We start from the raw sequence: 17,983 nt of genomic DNA, 5'->3' as shown, positions 1-17,983 counted from the left end.
GGTCTGGAGGGGGACAGAAAGGTGCCTGTGATGCCCAGCGCTTCCCACGGTGCTGGCGGTCTCCGTGAGCCCTCTCGCAGCTGCGCCTGGAGAGAAGGGGGCTCGGGAGGGGGCCGGGCCGGGAGGGCCTGAGCACCGGTCTGAGCATCTGCTTCTGCCACTCTTTCTCCCTGCAGCTGACCATGTGAGCAGGTGGTGAGCGGGGTGGCGTTGGGAGGGCAGGGTAGGACCAGTCACGCCATCGCTGGTCCTGGATGTGCTCCTTCCCTGAGGCCCCACCTGTCCCTGTCGGGAGATCAGGCGGCAGCCAAGGTGCTCTGAGCCCCTGTCCTGGGGGGCGCCCTCCCCACAGCAGCCTGCTTCCAGGGCGCAGCGGGGACACCAGGGAGCAGGGTTGTCGTCTGCCCTACGTGTCCCCTTGGCCCCTCCCCATCTCTCCCTCCCCCCCCCCATCCCCCCCAGTCGCTGCCCAGGGCCTAGTGAAGGCTCTGCCGTGGTCCCTTGGGACTCCTGTTCCTGTCACTCTCCACTCTGCTCGGCGTCCAGGGCCTTGGAGGAACAAGCTGTCAGAGGTGACTGTGCTCACTCCTCAGAGCTCCCGCAGAAACAGTATCAAATGTAGCAACAGCAAATCGATAGATATTTTTTGTTCTCTTTTGTTTTGTTTCTGTGCCACACCCAGCAATGCCCAGGGTTACTCCTGGCTCTGCACTCAGGAATCACTCCTGGCAGTGCTTGGGGGACCATATGGAATGCCAGGGATTGAACTTGGAAATGCCACCCCTGCTATCCTCTTGCTCTGGCCCTTACATTTTTTGATAGGATAAGAGCTTCCCACAGTCTTATCACCCAAATACAAGCCGCTCTCCTCTCCTCTGATGGGAGCAGCACTGTCGCCAACCTGCCTGGCCAGGCAGGGGACACAGGAGCCCTCCTTGCCCGCTGGCCCCAGGCCTAGGTGTGAGTTGAGGATGCATCTGTGGGTCCCTGTCCCCAGGAATGCTGTGCCACACGTGCCCATTGGGCAGAGGGAGTGGGTGCTGGGGTGGAGGCAGGTCACTGTCGGGCTGCTGAGTCCCCAGAGTACAGGCAGGTCACCCCAGTCCTTGGGCAACGGCTTCGCCCCGGTGTGCTTTCACACTTGCCTCTTCCACCTCTCTGGGGGACTCCTTGGGCCTTTGTTCCCTTTCCTCGGAAGCATCTTTCTCTCTGTGGGGCTGTGTCCCAGCCCTTGCCTCCGTCTCTGGGCCCCCGGGGAATGCCTCTTCCTCGGCACCCGAGTCATTGCACAGACCAGCATTTTCAGAACCACCTGGGAATATGTCCTCTAAATGAAAACCGCTGGGAATCTGGCACATTTGCTGCTGCTGTTGCTCTCCCCCCAACCCCCTGCCCCCTTCTGGGGATGCTCCCAGCATCCCAGCAGTGCTCAGGATCATTCCTGGTCAGCATGCAGATGAGCCATGCAAGGCCTTATCTCCTGTCTGTCTCTCCAGCCCCTGGCACATTCCTTCGACTTCAGACAGATCAGACCAAAGCAGGGTCCCCAGCTGCCCTCATCAGGCTGTGAGGTGTGCGGGTGGCCCTCAGCAGTTTCCTGCGCTCCGGGAGGGGAGGGCACAGCGTGGACAGGTCTGGCCTGTGGCTGGGGCAGGCAGGGCCCCATGCCATCAGACCCGTGTGGCAGGTGGGCACACGGCATGTCTGCAAGCCTGTGCGGGGGCGGGAGGTCTGGGCGAAGCACGACACCAAGGAGTCACGCGGGAGAAGAGAGTGGGCGCGTGCGGGGGGAGGCGGGGAGCGTGTCCAGAAGGAGCGGCAGCAGCGAGGGAGGAACAGGAGCGAGATGTTCCCAGAGGCCTGTGGGGAGGCCCCGGGGCCCTGCTTGGCTGCGCAGCTCTGCCCGGGCCCCAGGAGTGACCACACAGATTGCCCTGCGGGAGGGGCACTGAGGGCCAGGCTCTTGTGTGTGGGTTTGTTGCACTTGGCACGGAAGGGCTGGAGCCCTTGGTCCTTGGCGGCCCTGTCCCGCGTCCACAGCCCCATGGCCCGGCTGCAGGGGTCAGGGAGGGCAGCAGGAACGGGCATAGCTGGGCATGCAGACAGGCTTCCGGTCTGGGGCCCAGTGGCTTCTCTGGCCTGCTCGAGGCTGGATCTGGCTCCGCTGCTCGCCCTCCTGCCTTCCTTTCCTCCCCCAACAGCCTGGGTGTCCAGTGCCAGGCGCCTGTGAGGCCGGGGCCTGCGCGTGAGCTCAGGGCTCCCACACACATGCAGCGGTGGCCGCGATGCCTTGGAGAGCACTGAGCTGGGAGGAGGCTGGGAGGTGGCCTGGCCCGGCCAGTCCCCTTGCTTGGCTGCCCCCAGGGGCTCTCCCTGCACCTATGCTCGCCTGGGAGGGGCTCAGTGTACTGCACGGCCTCAGGGTCGCCCCATGCCCCGGGCGGAGGCCGGGGAGCCAGGAACCCTGCGTCTGCCAGGCCCGGCCTGCTCCATAGCCCCCCCAGGTGCCCATGGGCTCCTGGGGCCTTGTCGCCAGGGGCAGACCAGCTCGGGGACCGGCCCTCAGCTCAGGGCGCTTCCTTTCCCTTCTCCCTGCAGGGAAAATGGACGAGTCCCTGGAGAGCCCAGAAGGCTTCCGGGCCACAGAACAAGGCAGCCAGAGGCCTGGTGCAGACCCCCCAGCCGCTGCCTGCGTCCCTGTCAGGGCCCCAGTGGCTGCACCTACCCAGTGGGATGGGAGGAAGAGAGGAGACCCCCCAGGGGAGCCCTCGGCATTCCCGCAGGGGCTGCCCACGGGCGCCGAGGAGCAGCGCCAGTTCCTCACCGAGCAGTGCATCGCCTCCTTCCGCCTGTGCCTCAGCCGCTTCCCCCAGCACTACAAGAGCCTGTACCGGCTGGCCTTCCTCTACACCTACAGCAAGACCCATCGGGTGAGTGGGCGGCCGCCGCTGCTGACTCCAGCTGCCCGGGGCTGGTGGGAAGGACGGGCAGGTGGGTGCTGCCCAAGGTGCTGGGAGGGGAGTGGGGAGCACTGCAGGAGGCAGGGCTGGCCCAGCTGGGGAGCAGCTTTGCAGGCGAGCTGGGTTACAGCGAGGAACCCAGGGCGGGGGGGGGGGCACCGCCCCATGGGCTCAGATGCTGGCTGTGGGTGCAGGCTGAGGGCCAAGGGGCCCCCTCTCACCTGGGAAGCCAGAGGAGAATCTCCCTGCACTGTGGGGGGGGGGCTCTCACCCGTTTTCTCCTTCACCCTGCGGGCAGCCCCCCTCCACGCCCCACCCCTGAGCTCCGGGTCCCTTCCCCAGCTGGGCCTGGTCTCCAGAGGCCTCCTTGCCTCCCCGTGGCCCTGGGGTGCCTCTGGTGCAGCTGCTGCAGCCATCTTCTCGGCCTGTGCGGTGGGGGCAGGGCGCTGCCAGCCTCCCCCCGCTTCTTTGGGAAGCAGATGATGCAGCGATCCTCAGCAGCTGTGCCCCAGGCGCGGGCTCCGGGGGCTTCCCAGCCAGCCCGCCTCCACTGGCATTTAGCGTCTGCTGGGTGTGCGGCGTGTTCTTTCCCTCCATCCTCCCTCTCACCGGAGGCATGGGAGACGGTGCCCCTGGGCGCGGCGTCGGCCCCTGGGGAGCCGCATCGCAAACATGCCAGTGAACAAATGAAGCTGACCGTGGCAGTACGGGGAGAAGAGAAGGGGGTGCACAGGGTGCGGGTGTGGCTGTGGCTCCGAGAAGGGGGAATAGGGCTGGAGGAGAGGGAGAGCAGGGCCACGTGGTGGTCTGACGCCAGCCCCCAGGGTCGGGGCAAGGGCCACAGGGACGGGCAGGGCAGCCTTTGGTGTGCTCAGCAGTGTCGGGGCACTGCCGGCAGGAGGCTGTGCCACAGCTTCTCTGTGGGCTGTTTGGAGAATTGTACAGAGCCGTTGGTGAGAGACACAGTGGCCGGTGGCGTGCCTGGCACTGCTGCCGCACAGGGAGCTGCTCTTCGGAAGCTGGCGCGTGCCCGGGTATGTGCCCCGGGTGTGCCGTGAGCCTCCCGGTACACTCAGAGAGCCCGCCCAGGGTTGGGTGGGTGCTGCATCTGTGCCTGGCCTGTGCTCCCTCCACTGTGGACCTCTGGGTTCAGGTGGCCCCCAGCTCTCCTGAGCCCCCTCCCTGGGGGCTCCCCGGCCCTCAGCACTGCCCCAGCCCTGGCTCTGCTGAAAGGACACTAAGTGATCCCCCTGGCTCCCCCAGATGGCTGTGCAGCCTGCCCCCAGGCTGAGCCCCTCTGTCCCCATCCCGTAGCAGGTCTTCTCTTAAGGCAGGTTTTGGGGTGCACGGTGTCCCTGTGGAAGGAGGCAGGAGGAGGCTGTTGAGCAGGGCCCCAAATTCTGTCCCCGCCTGCCTCCCCCCCACACATGTTAGGCTGTGTGAAGGCGCATGCACTAGCTTGCTGAGGCTCTTCTCCGTGCCCTGTATCGCTCCCTGCCCGTCTCGGGGATTTCTCCATGTGGGCCTGTCTTTTTCCCACCTTGTATGTTTGGGCTGTTCCACTCTGAGTTTCCAGGGCCTAGGGTCCGGCCACTGGGGGAGATGTCCTCCCTACACACCAGGGGACTGGCCCCGGCTTACAGGGCTGAGTGGCAGCACAGCTGTGCCCCGGGCATCCTCAGGTAGCCTGGCCGCTCAGCTGCCCCTGCCTTGCCTGAGTGCACGTGCCCACATGGGACTTTCCTGTGACTGTTTCCACTGTGTGTGTGTGTGTGTGTGTGCGCGCGCGCACATGCGCGCGCGTGTGTGTGTATGAGAGAGAGGGAGAGAGAGATGGTGTGAGATCCGATGGTCCGTAGGGTCAGGGTGGAGGCTGCTGGCCTGCCTTCCTCATGGGATTCCCAGGCACATCCCCCCAGGTTTTCTGAGATGGAGCGCCATTCTTGATTTCCAGAGACGCCCCTGCTCTTCCCCAGCAGCTGTGTCGGCGCCCACTGGCTCCCGGGGCTCCCTGCTGGCTTCCTTCCCAGACCTTTGCTGAGCGACAGTTGCTCCCCCACCCCCAGGCAGGTTGACACCTCGCGCCATGGTGAGCCTGATCCAAGAGCAGCCCTGTCTGCGCCCTGCTGCCACCCCGGGGCCCAGTGTCAGCTTTCCCTGGATCTGGGGACACCACGAGTGCGCTCCGTGCGCTCCGTGACTCACGCAGAGCCGTTAATTGACAGGCAGCAACCGCTTTCCAAACACAGCTGTTTGGTAACAAACACTCCCCACTGTGTATATTTAACAGCAGCACATTTCTTCATAAAACCCGCCCCTGGGCCTGGCACTGGCATTTCCCCCGGCTGCTTCCAGGGCTCAGGTTCAGAGAGGCCCCCGGGTCGCCCGGGCTGGCTACGCTGTAGCTCTGGGGCCCAAGCCCGCTGCGCTGCAGAGGGGAGGGCCCACAGGGCGCTGTGCACGTTGTGCTCAGCTTCTGGGGGCTGCAGGAAGGCCTGGGAACGGGGGCTCGCAAACCTCCTTTCCTGGCTACAGCTTCTGGCGCAGCACGGGGACACTCTGCTCAGAACTCTGCTCTGTGATGCTCCCACAGAATCTCTGCGAGCCCCGGGTGAGGGCTGCGGTGCTGGGAACGGTCCGGCTCTCCCGCCAGAGTCCACTCTCCTCTGCCCCAGTCAGGCTCCTCACCCCTGCGCAGGCTTCTGAGAGCCCAGCGTGCCTCTGAGGCCCGCCTCCGCCACCTTCCCGGGCAGGTGGGCTTGCTGCAGGCAGGCAGACCCCTACTCCCCAGAGCCAGGTTCACACTGGCCCTCCCCGAGCTCAGCGGCTGAAGGAAACAGGGAAGGTCCTTGCCAATAATCCTGGGTCCCTGAGCACGCCACTCAGGCTCAGAGGTCACAGTCCACTCCAGGGTTGCAACCTGCAGCCGCGGGAGAGAGCACTGGGCTGCACCAGACTTCCGTTGGCATAGACTTTTTCTGAGGGGCCCAGGGAGAGGGCTGAGCCTGGGCACCTGCTCTGACCCACCGTCTCCAACTCCCTAGGGGACCTGAACCCCCACTCTCCCACCGCTGCCTCAGGGGGCCAAGAACAGGCTTACAAGCAGCCCGAAGGCCGGACACTCTTGCATTGAGTCTATGCATATGCATCATTCTTCCCACGTGGAAAACTTACTGCAAGTCTGCAGTTATAAAACTCTGTGGACGTTTGTCAGTTCTTAATTTGTGTGTGTGTGTGTGTGTGTGTGTGTGGCAGGGGGGCGGGGTTGACAGTGAAACAGTGTAGCCCTGTAGACCCCAAGCGCTGCCAGAGTGGCCCTGTCATGCCCCTTTCCTGAGCCTGAGCACTGAATCGCTCAGAGTGGCCCCCAGATCCACAGAGCGTTATGTGAGAGCGCCCTCCTCTCCCCAAAAAGGGAAAGAAACAGGGCCTAGAGAACCCACAGGGTAGGGGTTTGTGCTAGGTATGCATGAGGACACTCTTGGTCCAGCATGGCTTCCCAGGTACCCCCTGTTGTAGCCCTGATGGCCACATCCTCTTCCCTGCCAGGGTCATGGCACATGAGCACCCACCGACTGGGACAGATGTTCCAGGGAGTGGCTCCTGGGCCCCCAGACACGGCCAGGGAGACCCCTCCCCAGAGTATAAAGGGCAAAAGAGATGCTGTAGGGAATAAGGTACTTGCTTTGCTTGTGGTTGACCCCAGTTCAGCTCATGGCAGCATGTACGCTCCCTCTGAACACCACCAGGAGTGATCCCTGAGCACAGAACTGGGAGGAGGCCCCAAGCACTGCTGCGTGTGGCCTCTCCCAGTAGCTCTCTAACTTAGTGAAGGAAACTCCAATACATGCTAAAAAGAGGTTCCCAAGTTTATTTGGCTTATATTATATACTTAGCAAAATAAATAAAATACAGCAAAGTAAATTCTTGGCCAAATAAGTTCCTTAGCACCACCCTGGAAATCTATAATTTATCTTCTTTAAATGAACAAACAGAAATCCCCCCACACACACACACACATACATACACACACACACACACGAAGTGGCACTGGAGGCTGCTTCCACTGTATTTCACTTTAGGAACCACTCGATTGCATGAGGGTGGGCCTCAAGGTTGTCACGCTCAGTGAAGTCAACAAATGACAGACGAAGTGAGTCTACTTGTTGAGTTCCCTCAAGTGGTGAATATCCTGTAGATTAAAAAAAAGTATGATGGTGGTGGCTAAAGACTGGGAATAAATGAGGTGTTGTCAAAGGGAGATAGTTTCAGTTCTGCACAGTGAGAATGTTCTGGAAATTGGTTGCACAGCTCAGCGAATGTTTGCACCGCTGACCCGAATGCTTTGGAAGGGCGATGAGACAAAGCCGACCTTTCCATGTTGTACACGGCAGTCAAAGACCAGAGAGCAGCAGGCTGGGGCCGGCCCAGGGAGGGCTGTGGAGACCATCGGGGTGGGGTTGGGAATGCAGGAATGGTTGATGAGGGCTCCAGTCTGCTTCAGTGAGGAAGGGAACAGTGGTCTTCAGACTGCACTTGGCTGGCCTGACAGCCCATCTGCCTCTCGCCGAGCTCAGAATGAGCCCCAAATGGATCAGAGGCCTGTGTTTCAGAGCTCAGCTTACATACAAGGTGATAGAGGGATGCACAGGCGTCAGTGTTCATGGCCTTGTATTAGGCAGAGGCGTCTTAGAGATGACACCAGAAGCTTGGGTGGCCAAAATGACAGTGATCATCATCACAGTATTTTAGGGGCTGGAACAATAATACAGTGGGTAGAGCACGTGCCTTGCCTGCAACCAACCTGGGTTCAATCCCTGGCATCCCATTTGGTCTCTAAGCCCTACCAGAAGTTACCTCTGAGAATAGAACCAGGAGTGAGCCCTGAGCACCATTGGGTGTGGCCTCCAAACCGAAGAATTTAATAAATAACAGTATTTTCATACTCTTTATAAGTGCTAGTAACAAACGCTAAATATTAACAAATAGTAATATATATCGTTAGTAAAGAGTAATAACCTAGATACCATAAAAAGATAGTCTACAGAATGGGAGCTATTTTTGTAGATTGTGTATTTGATAAGAGATGTCTAAATAAAGAATTCTTACAACTCAGCAATTTAGAGCCAACTCATTCTTGAGAGTACAAATAAAATAATGCATTTTTGTTTGTTTGGGAAGGGGGCACACCCAGTAATGCTCAGGATTGCTCCTGGCTCTGTTCAGGGTTGGCTCCTGGTGGTGCCCAGGGGACCATGCTAGGGATGGTTGGCTACATGCAAGGAAAATGCCCTTCCTGCTGTCCTATTTCTCTGGCCCCTTAATGATGCATTTAAAAAAAAAAATAACAAAGGGTCTGAACAGGCATTTCTCCAAAGTAGATAGCCCAGAGGTTCCCAAATCTATTTGGACTACCACCCTCTTTTCGGAAGTCACTCACTGCCTCCCCCATCCCCTGCCAAAGTCCCCCTTCTTTTAAGCAAGCCACAAGAGTCCCCTTTTTTGCACTCAGGGTTACTCGCCCCTACTGGACCATTTCAGTGCCTCCTGGGGGGCTGGTATTGAACACTTAGGGAAAGACTGAGATGGACAAACGGCCAGTGGGGGGGCGGATGGGTCGGTCTCAGAAGTGTCAGTGCCAGCCACAGGGGGCTGTGGACGCACCCGGGGAGCCCTGAGTTCTGGCTTGTCTCCTCAGGGCCTGTGGGGTGATGGCTTGTAGGGGCATGTGGAGCCCCCGCCACTGCAGTCCTGGGGGTAAGGTGGTCAGTGCCACCCCACCCCACCCACCCCTACACCCCTTCCAGAAGCACTGGAGCCACACCAGCTGCCCAGCTGCCCTCCCGCACAGCAGGGGATGGGGGCGCGCCTGGATGCTCTGACTGTCCCACCTCTTTCCCGCTTTCCTCTGGCCTGGTGAGGGCAGAGGTTCCTGCTGTTGGGCCTCCTGCCTCGTTTTCAGAGGATCGCTCAGCACCCACTGGAACCTCCCTTTAGGCAAGATGACAGAGAGCACCCCCCAGGCGCACCCAAGGCTACTCGTGACCCCCGCCATTGCAGGGCCATCACCCACTCTGGGAGGCACCAGGTTCGTGCCAGCAGAGTCTTTGTTATCTGTGGTCAGACTCTGCACCCAGCCCATGGCAGCAGGCCCCCTACTCGGGCAGTGTACTCTGTCCCTCACACCACCCTGCCCGCCTGGCATCCATTCACTCCGGGTAGCCGGCTTCGTTCAGCTCAGCGCCTACCTGTGGCCTCAGAAAGGAGCCGGCTCTGGTTTCACGAGAGCTGTCTGGACACTGTGTCTCCACCCTCCATCGCCCAGTTCCCCACAGGCCTAGGGGACCTTTCGGGAGGCTGATGGAGAAGCCTGGGCAGCGGCCAGTGCAAGGTCTCCCCATGCCTCTGTGGACAGGCCGCCAGGGACATGCTTCTCCCAGCCTTGCTCCCCATGCCACTCCGTAAAGGGGACACCAGTCACTTCCCACGTGTCCCCGTGGACCCCCAGATCAGATACTAGGGTCTCTTAGACTTCTGTGTTGGGCCAGCCAGGCCTGGTCTCACTCGGACAGAGGTGAGGAAGGGCACAGCCACACTCAGCTCCGGGTCACTGGATGCCCAGCCCCTCCCCTGCCTCACGGTCTCCTGGTTCCCCGATGGCCTCATAACCGGCCACACAGAGTTGCCCATCCGAGTTGCTCTAGCTGGACTTCATTCCTTGTCATGCGTGTGCCCTGCTGCCCCAGCTCCTGCCCCTGTAAGCAGCTTCTTCATGCACGCCCTCCCTTGCCTCCCTCAGGAAGGGCTGCTCAGGCCAGGACTCACTGCCTCGGAGGTCCGGTGGGGGGCTGGCCTGGACGCTGGTGCTTCCTGTTGGCATTCCAGCTGACCTGCAACTTGGTGCTCCACCTGGCCGTGTCAGGGGCCCCAGTGAGCGGCACTGCGGCACCCCGGTGATCAGTCCTGGTGTGTGGGAGCTCAGAAGCAGGACAGGGCCGGAGAGAGGGCGCTGAGAGCCGGCACGTGCGCCTGCACGAGAACCCCAGCATCAGCCCTGCAGACTCACGGGTGAGCCCAGAGCGCTGGTGTCCCGGATGTGACATAACCCACGCCACCCCTGAAAGAAAAGCCCCAGGATGGGACCAGGAATTGGCTCCTGGCGCGGGTGGAGCAAAGGGGTCCGTGTGGTCGGGCTGGGGGTCCAAGGGGCGTGCCACAGTGCTGCCCCTTCCCTGGGCCCCAGCCTTCCACGAGAAGCTCCCAGCTTTGGTTCTCTTGGGGCGCCCCCTGGCTGCTGTGGTGGGAAACAGCCAGAGCTGTCCAGAGCTCAGCAGACAGGCCAGTGCAGGCCAGAGGCTTCAACCGACACTTGTGGCCTCCCGGGCACTCAGGAGTGGCCCCAGGTGTCAGGGAAGTGCCCCCCGACTCCATCCCGGGAATTGGGGACCCCTTTCCTGTGTGCACTGCTCTGACAGCACCCTCTATGGCATGTCCCCAGGCACAGGGGTCAGTGTGAGGCCCAGGCCGGTAAGCCAAGGGGCTGGGGTTAGCACCTTGGCCCAAAGTGGTGCCAAGGGGCCCTTTTCATGCCCACAGCCTGGCAGGGAGAGACACTGGTGAACAGGCATGAGCTGCGGGAGCTCCGGCCAGCAGGAGAGAGTCTGGGAGGGGAACAGTGCTCGGCCTGGGGCTGTGGGCAGGGAGGTCTGGCCCAGCCCTGCCCCATCCAATGGCTCTGTCTAAGGTGGGCAGGGATGGCCCCGCAGGGTACTTTGCTCTAGTGCTTGCATGAGCCCTGTGGTACAGACCTGACGGAGGGTGGCTGGGGCTACTCTGGGGAAGAGCTGTTCTGTGGTCACTGCGAGGCCCCTCGAGAGGACCACGTCCAAGTCCCCCCACACGCGCCGTGCCAGCAGGCTCCTGTTCCTGCCTCAGCAGGCCCACTAGGCCCGTGGTCCTCCCTTGTCCAGAGAGCTGCAGCCATGGACAGAAACTCCCCGCCCAGCTGGCCTGAGCCCACGCTGGCCATGTCAGTGGCCCCGGTGAGAGCACCGCGGCACCCCGGTGACCAGTCAGGGCTGCCCACCAGGGATGCCCCTGTAGAAGGCTAGTGCTGGGTCCGCGCAGCAGCTTGGCAGGGCAGCTTGGCGGGAGGGGCGCCCCCGCCGGAGGCCCTCTCGTCAGCTGTTCCAGCCACCGGCCGCCGTGGACATGCGGCCTGCAGTGGCCTGTCAGAGCCCGCGGCCTGGAGCAGCGGGATCGATGTCTGCAGCAGCTGCTCGGCGCCCCGGTGCCCGCGCGGCCAGGAAGGAGGGCCTGCCTGCTTCCCCGTGGGCGCCGTGAGCTGCCCACACACTCACTTCCAACCTACTTCTGCTTCCCCAGAACCTCCAGTGGGCCCGCGATGTGTTGCTAGGCAGCGGTATCCCGTGGCAACAGCTGCGGCACATGCCGGCACAGGGGCTCTTCTGCGAGAGAAACAAGACCAATTTCTTCAACGTGAGTACTTGCCTTATTGATTTCCACACTGCCCGCTGCCGGGGCCCTTCACGGACGGCGCGAGTGGACGGCCCCCTCCCCTGGGCTGGGCGTGCCCGGGACGCTGGCAGGGGGCGGGCAGGGTGTGTGGCAGAGATGCGCCAGCGCGGGAGCGGGGCCAGGCTTGCCGGGAGACTCGTGGCAGGTTGCTGCCCCCACTGGGCACTAGGCTGCCCCTGGGTGCCCGGGGGCGGGAGCCGGCGTGAGGGACATGTGGAGCCGAGCAGGCTCTCAGCGGTGCTCTGCCCCCTCTCCCCAGGATAGCCCTCCCCCGAGCCCGGGAGGTTCTGAGGGGGCTGCAGCCAATGCTTAGAAACAAAGTTTGCCCAGGGCTGGGCTCTTGGGGCCCTTCCAGAACCGGGGTTCTGTGCCGTCGGAGAGGCTCCCCTTAGCTGGCTCCCGGCCCGTTGCTGAGGCACCTCTCCCTCCCACCCCTGGGAGCCCTGCCTCTGGCCCCCGAGGTCTGCATCTGCCCCAGACCACCTCACACAGACCCAGCTCTGCCCCACAGAAGTCACACCCTCTGCTCCTCTCCACCCGCAGATCCTCATTGTTCCCCACCACCTTGACCAACCTGCTCCCCGCCTGGGCTCAGCACGTGGGCACAGACCACCTCCCAGGTCCCACTTCTCCTGTTTCCCCCTGATTTTCCTGCTCCAGACGGGGAAGCTGATGGGGCTGAGGGGTGGAGGGAGGCAGGTCTTGTCCCCCGTGGGTGTGACCATGTGAGCCTGCCTGGTGGTAGGGTTCCTGGCTAGTGGCTCTTCTCTGTGATCTTAGAACTGGGGAGCCCAGTGCCTGCCCATCTTCTCCCTCTAGACAAGGACTAGGTTGTCTCTGAGCCATCTATGTAGCACGAGGCGTTCACAGTGAGAGGGTACCCCGCTGTTTCACAACCTGATTGTACTCCTGCTCTGCTCTGTTCCTCCCGCTGTACGGGTCCTTTGGGACGCTTAGCCCTGCACAGGCCAGCATGAGTGCTCATACCCTTGCCCTGTGTCACTTCTGCTTTAGAGTGTGTCACAGAGCAACTTAGAACTTGACACCTCTTTTTACTTGCTGCATAGTACTCCAGCGGGAGGCCGTAGCCTTGCTTATCTGTCAGCCCTTACCGGTGGGTCCCGGGGTAATTTCCGGTTCTCATCTAGTGCAGAAGAGCTTTGTGTCTACGTGCCTGCAGGGCCTGATGCAGGGAGGGTAAAGCCTGCTGAGTGGGCTCCCAACCTGCTCTCCTCAAAGTGTCTATACCACCCTGTTTCCTGGCCTGTTGTCACCCAGGAGTTACCTGGGCTGAAGTCCTGACCCTCCCAGGAAATACTGCTTTTGAAATTTTTGAGTCATCTAGTTCAGATATGCGGTGGGTCCAGACCCCTGTGTCCACTCCGGCTGCATGCATCTCCCCCGTGAGTGGTGAGAGGGTACATAGAAGTGCCCCTGTAGGCTGCCAGCCCTTCTGTCCCTGGGAGTCTTGGAGACCAGGTGGGTTCGCTAGGAACTTGAGGAGAAATGCACGTGGGCATTGGGATGGCTGTTTCTGGCGCCGTCCTGGAGCCGTTTCCCTGGGGAAAGTGCAGGCTGTCTGGTTCTTGGAGTTTGGCGGGGTGGGGGGTGTTTGGGGGGCATCTCCCAAGCATTGCTCAAAGGATCCTGGGGCCACTCCTGTCACTATTGTGCCTGCCCTTTGAGCATCTCTTAACCCCATGTGCCTCTTGGGATTGTGTAGGGTGTGAGACCACCATCTTGTAGGGTGGACAGGCCAACCTGTGGGCTCCCAACCAGGCCTCCCCCCCTTCCCATGCACACTCTGCAGGGCATCGGCTACGACCCCTGGGGCCCCTGCCCCGACCCCTTCTCCTTTGACTGATCAGCCCCCAAGACTGTCGTCCTGGTCCATCCTGTGCTGGAGCTGGGGACTCCGCTCACGGCCGCCCACAGGCCAGGGGCCAGGTCTGCTATGCTTGTGTCCCTTCCTGCAGGGCCTTTGCCAGCTGCAGGGGTACACCAGGGGGTCCCGAGGGAGAGATGGGGAGTCCTAGGAGGCTGGAAATAGGATTCACACCGTCAGGGTGGGTGGACGCTGCCCAGCCAGGAAGGGGTTAGAAGCTGGGACCTTGGAGTGCAGGGGTGGGTGCTGAGGGCTGGGGTGCGTGGTGTGGGGCCCTGGCGCGTGGGGCCTGCCCCGCAGCTGGCCCGTCCCCACAGTGGCACAAACAGGGCCCAGAGCAGGCCTGGCAGAGTGTTTGGGGAGAGAGGAGGGAGGCTGGGTGCTGCTCCGCAGCTTGGCTGAGCGGGAACAGCTCCCAGCCCACCCCGTTCCTCTGCCGTGGAAAAATTCCTGCTTGTGGGCCGTCTGCCAAGCAGGTTGGAGCGCTGGAGCCCGTTCGTGCGGCGCGGCAGGCCAGAGCCCAGCCGGGAGGCCCCAGCAGCCCAGCCCTCAGCACCAGGCACGGCTGTCTGGAGTGGCCACGGCAGCCCGAGCTGTTGTTTGGATTCGCAGGACCCCGGGCCCTGGCGCCTGTCCTGTCTCGGCTTTGGGGCGTGAGACCCCGGGGCGGCTCCTCAGGTGCCTGGTGCCCAGCAGGGTGGGGGCGGGGAGAGGGATGTCTGGGTTGGTGATGGGATGCCCCCGTGCCCCCCAAGGGGAGGGCAGCTCAGGAGACGGGGGTTTCTTCCGCCCTGGACGGAGAGACCCGGGAAGCAGGCCCCGAGCACACCGTGGGCTGAGGGCCCATGACCAGATGCGTCCGTGGCTTCCTGTGCCCCTGGGGGGGCCCTCCAGGCCTGAGCCAGAGCCGGACTGCTCTGTCCAGGGGAACCTCTCTCCCTCTTGGAGTGGATTCAGAACTGTTCCCATAGTAACCAAGCCCGGCAAGGCACGCCCTCCTTCCCCAAAATATTTGCTTATTTTAGCAGGCAGATTTTTTTTTCCCTTTTACTTCAACCCAATTTCTAGCCACTGAAAGGGGTTAAGGGAGCCAAGGGCCCAGGTGCTTCTGCTTCCTGCCTCTGGGCAGTGAGGGCAGGACCTGGGTGGGGACCAGAGGGGAGGTGCAGGGTGCCCGGCCACAGTGCCCCACCCTATGGGGGTGGGGGAGAGGGTCAGTGGCCCCTGGGGGCACACCCCTGGGTCCCTGGCTCACGGCAGTCTTTGAGTTATGGCTGCTCCACCTCCAGCTCCACAGAAGGATGCCCACCCCCCAGGCTGGGTGTCCACTGTGTGGGGGACAGGGATGCAGGGGGCGACATCACCTTTGGGACTGGAATTGGTCTGCGGGGGGCTTTACTTGGTGGGGGGGAGCTGCAGGAGGGCTGTGGCTGGACGGGGAGCAGTGGGAGCCTCAGCCCCATCTCATGCCTGGGGGCGCCCCCAGAGTCACCACCCCCAGACGCCCCGAGTCAGCTGTGGCCCGTGGACGTGGGCCCTACTTGCTCCTGGACCTCGGTGCCCCGCCCTGCCCCGTGTTGCCGTCTTACGGCTGGCTTCCCACACGCATGGACCCCCCACCCAGGTCTCCTCCACCCCCCCGCCCCCGTGCCAGGTCTTCAGGAGGGGAGCCTGATCTGGGGGACCCCGCCCCAGTCCCTCTGCACTCCCCCGTCCTCTACCCCGTGCTCCCAGGGAACAGAACCCCATGTTCTCCCCACCAGCCACTGCCCTGCTCAGCCCTGGCGACTGGGATTGGAGCTGGGAGGCTGAGTCCCCTCCCTTCCCTTCCACCCTCCACCCCTTGCTCTAGCTGTCACTCCTGACCTGTTGCTGCCCGCCTGTGGCCATTGACCCTCCTGATGTAGCCCTTGAGTGCTGTTGAGGCCCCACGGGTGGGGCTCAGCTAGGATGTAAAGCTCTGGTACCCCTTCCTTGGCAGGAATCAGGCACAGACCTCCTCCAGTGTCCCCCTCCCCAGCCCAGCCAGCAGTGACCCCAGGCTCAGAAGCGACGCCCACCAGGAGGGGCCTTGGCAGAACCCAGCGGGGCGCCCAGCTCTGAGCCAGCCAGCGCCCTGCAGAGGCAGGGACCTGTGTCCGCCACATCCCCCACAAGGCGCCCTCGCCATGATGAGCCTTGCCCGGTGTCCCATCACGCGCCCCACGCCGTGTCGGGGCTTCTTGCCGCGCGGGAGTGGCTCACCGGGTAGCCCCAGCCCAGAGAGAGGGGAGGAGGCCCCGTCCCGGATGGGGTGCCCTGGAAGTCCCCAGGCTGAGGAGCCCTCACAGACCCGGCGCCTGTCGGGGAGGTCTGTCTGGCTCGTGTCCCCCCACCCACCCCCCGCTGGCCCCCAGGGCTGAGTCACCGACTCCCGCCCCCAGACACCAGCCCCGAGTTCAGGGCCTCTCCCAGGCAGATATCTGGGAAGGCCAAACCCCGGGAGGTGATGGTCTCCGCCCCGTCATTACACCCACACGGCCCCAGGCAGCGGCAGATGGGTGCTGCCTCCCAGCCTGTCGCGGGCCCAGGAGCCTCTGCGTGGGGTGCTCCCGAGGCAGGGCTCTCCGTGCGCCTTCTCCGGGCCAGGCGCGGGACATAATGGGAGGAGGCGTGTCCAGTTGGCAGTGGACCCCAGCCTTGGCCGGAGTCGCCCGCCGTTTCCTTGTCTCCACTCAGAGCGGCCGAGACCACCTCTGCCCTGCCCAGCACAGGTTTTGGAGGTGACCCCAGAAGCTGCAGCACTGGCCCCCGGGACCAGCACTCTCTGAGGGCTTGATTTCATGCCCCCTGTGCTCCTCACTAGCCTGCACGTGGGGTCTAGGGACCTGAGCCAGCAGCACCCAGGGCTAGGAAGGCCACGGGGAGGATACTGCCGAGCACTGTTCCCTGAGTGCTCCTACCTTGAGATACTCCCTGAGTGCTTTGGCCCTGGGGTGCTCCCTGAGTGCTCCTACCCTGAGATACTCCTTGAGTGCTCAGGCTCTGGGGTGCTCCCTGAGTGCTTCTTAGGTGCTCCCTGAGTGCTCCTACCCTGAGATGCTCCCTGAGTGCTCCTGCTCTGAGGTGCTCTGAGCACTCCTGCCCTGAGGTATTTTCTCCTGGAGTGCTCCTCCCTGAGGTGCTCCCTGAGTGTTCCTGCAGCTCTCATGTCCCCACCCCCCTCATACTGGGCCTGCAGGGGCTGCTGTGTACCCTGAAGCAGGCACAGAACCAGCGGTGGCCCTGTCAGCAGGGGTTCAGGCTGGGGCTCCGTCAGGGCACTGCAGGGATGGCCCTGGCCGCAGGGCGTCACTGGGAACTTGACAATCCCAGCCCGGCTCTCGGCACCACTGCAGGTATTACTGTGTCGTGCAGGAGAGTGTAGGGCGCCCCAGAAGGCTGTGTGGGGAGCACGCTGGGGGCCCATTTCATCTCCCATCGAACTCCTGTCCCCGGGAGAGGGGATCAGATGACCCCTGGCTGCCCCACGTGAAAAAGGGCTCGGGTAAGCTGGAAACAGGGGCACTGCCAGGGGCTGTGGGGGCCTTCCCCGCGCAGGGTCCCAGCTCAGCCCCCCGCCTTCCCTCTCACCCTCTGACCCTGCCGGGGCCCCACCACTGCTTTCCTTCTGCAACCTGTTCTTGGGGACACCCCCTAGCCCAGAGGTTCCGACAGATGTGGCCCACGACCCCTTATCAGAATAAACTCAGCACGCCCCGACATCTGCCGTCTTGAAGCACACAAGTGGAGAGCACCTCCCGTTGTGCCTGAGGCTCCTGCCATCCCCCATCGGTCCAGCCTCCCACCCCCTTAGAAAAAGACTGGGTGGCGGGGGTCACTCAGAGGTGGGAGAGGTCGAGGCAGAGGTGCTGGGCAGACATGGACCCCGAGGAGGAGCAGGGGGGGCATCGAGTGCTGGAAGCTGGGAGCCAGTGGAGGGAGTGTGGGGGGTGACCTCGGCCCCTGCGCGTCCTGGTGCGGGGAACAGCAGATGTGCTGTCCCTGGGGAGAGGCCGGGTGGAGGGGAACTAAGCTCGCCCCGAGGCTTGGATGTGCTGGAGGGGCCAGGCTGCCCACCGGCCACTTCTCAGGGTCCCCAAAGGCTGTGCAACCCAGTGCTTCTGCACCCCCAAGCTCACTGAATCCTTCTGACCACCAGGGCCTGCCAGGCCAGGAAACAGACTTTGCCGTACAACCCCTGTGCGTGAGAGCCAGATCCAGACGCGACCCGGGCAGCGGGAAGGACGACCCGAGGGAGGGCTCTGCTTTGGGGGAGAGAGAATCCAAGGGGCCCAGTGGCCACAGGAGGGTGGGCAGGGCTTCAGTGGGGGGCACCGGGCACCACCCAGGGGCTCGGCACCTGTGGCCCTTCAGCTGATTCTCAGGAGAAATCATCTGTAATTCATTGCAGCTTTGCTCATTCTTCATTGGCCCGGGGACACCCCCCCCCATAGCTGCTGATGTCCCCCAGCTATCGAGGGAGGGGCCAGGTTTCTGTCCACTGCACACACTCACACACATGCACACGCGCACACACGCACGCCTCCTTCCTCCTCCCTCCTCACTAACGTCTGCGCGG

General features: G+C 62.8%; 1 protein-coding gene across 4 annotated transcripts in view; it reads left to right on the top strand.

Annotated features, from left to right (window-relative positions):
* CABIN1 (calcineurin binding protein 1) overlaps window positions 1-17,983 on the top strand; it is a 102,186-nt gene that overhangs the window by 59,878 nt on the left and 24,325 nt on the right. For all 4 annotated transcript variants that reach the window (XM_055118689.1, XM_055118692.1, XM_055118690.1 and 1 more), the window contains exons 29-30: window positions 2,599-2,930; window positions 11,346-11,459. In XM_055118689.1, coding sequence (XP_054974664.1) covers window positions 2,599-2,930; window positions 11,346-11,459 — 446 coding nt within the window. The remainder of the gene's footprint in view (window positions 1-2,598; window positions 2,931-11,345; window positions 11,460-17,983) is intronic.

Source organism: Sorex araneus, chromosome 11 (assembly GCF_027595985.1).
Source record: "Sorex araneus isolate mSorAra2 chromosome 11, mSorAra2.pri, whole genome shotgun sequence".
In the NCBI taxonomy this organism is placed as follows: Eukaryota; Metazoa; Chordata; class Mammalia; order Eulipotyphla; family Soricidae; genus Sorex; species Sorex araneus.
Note: the sequence above shows the minus strand (reverse complement) of the source record. Positions and strands in the feature narration are given on the sequence as shown.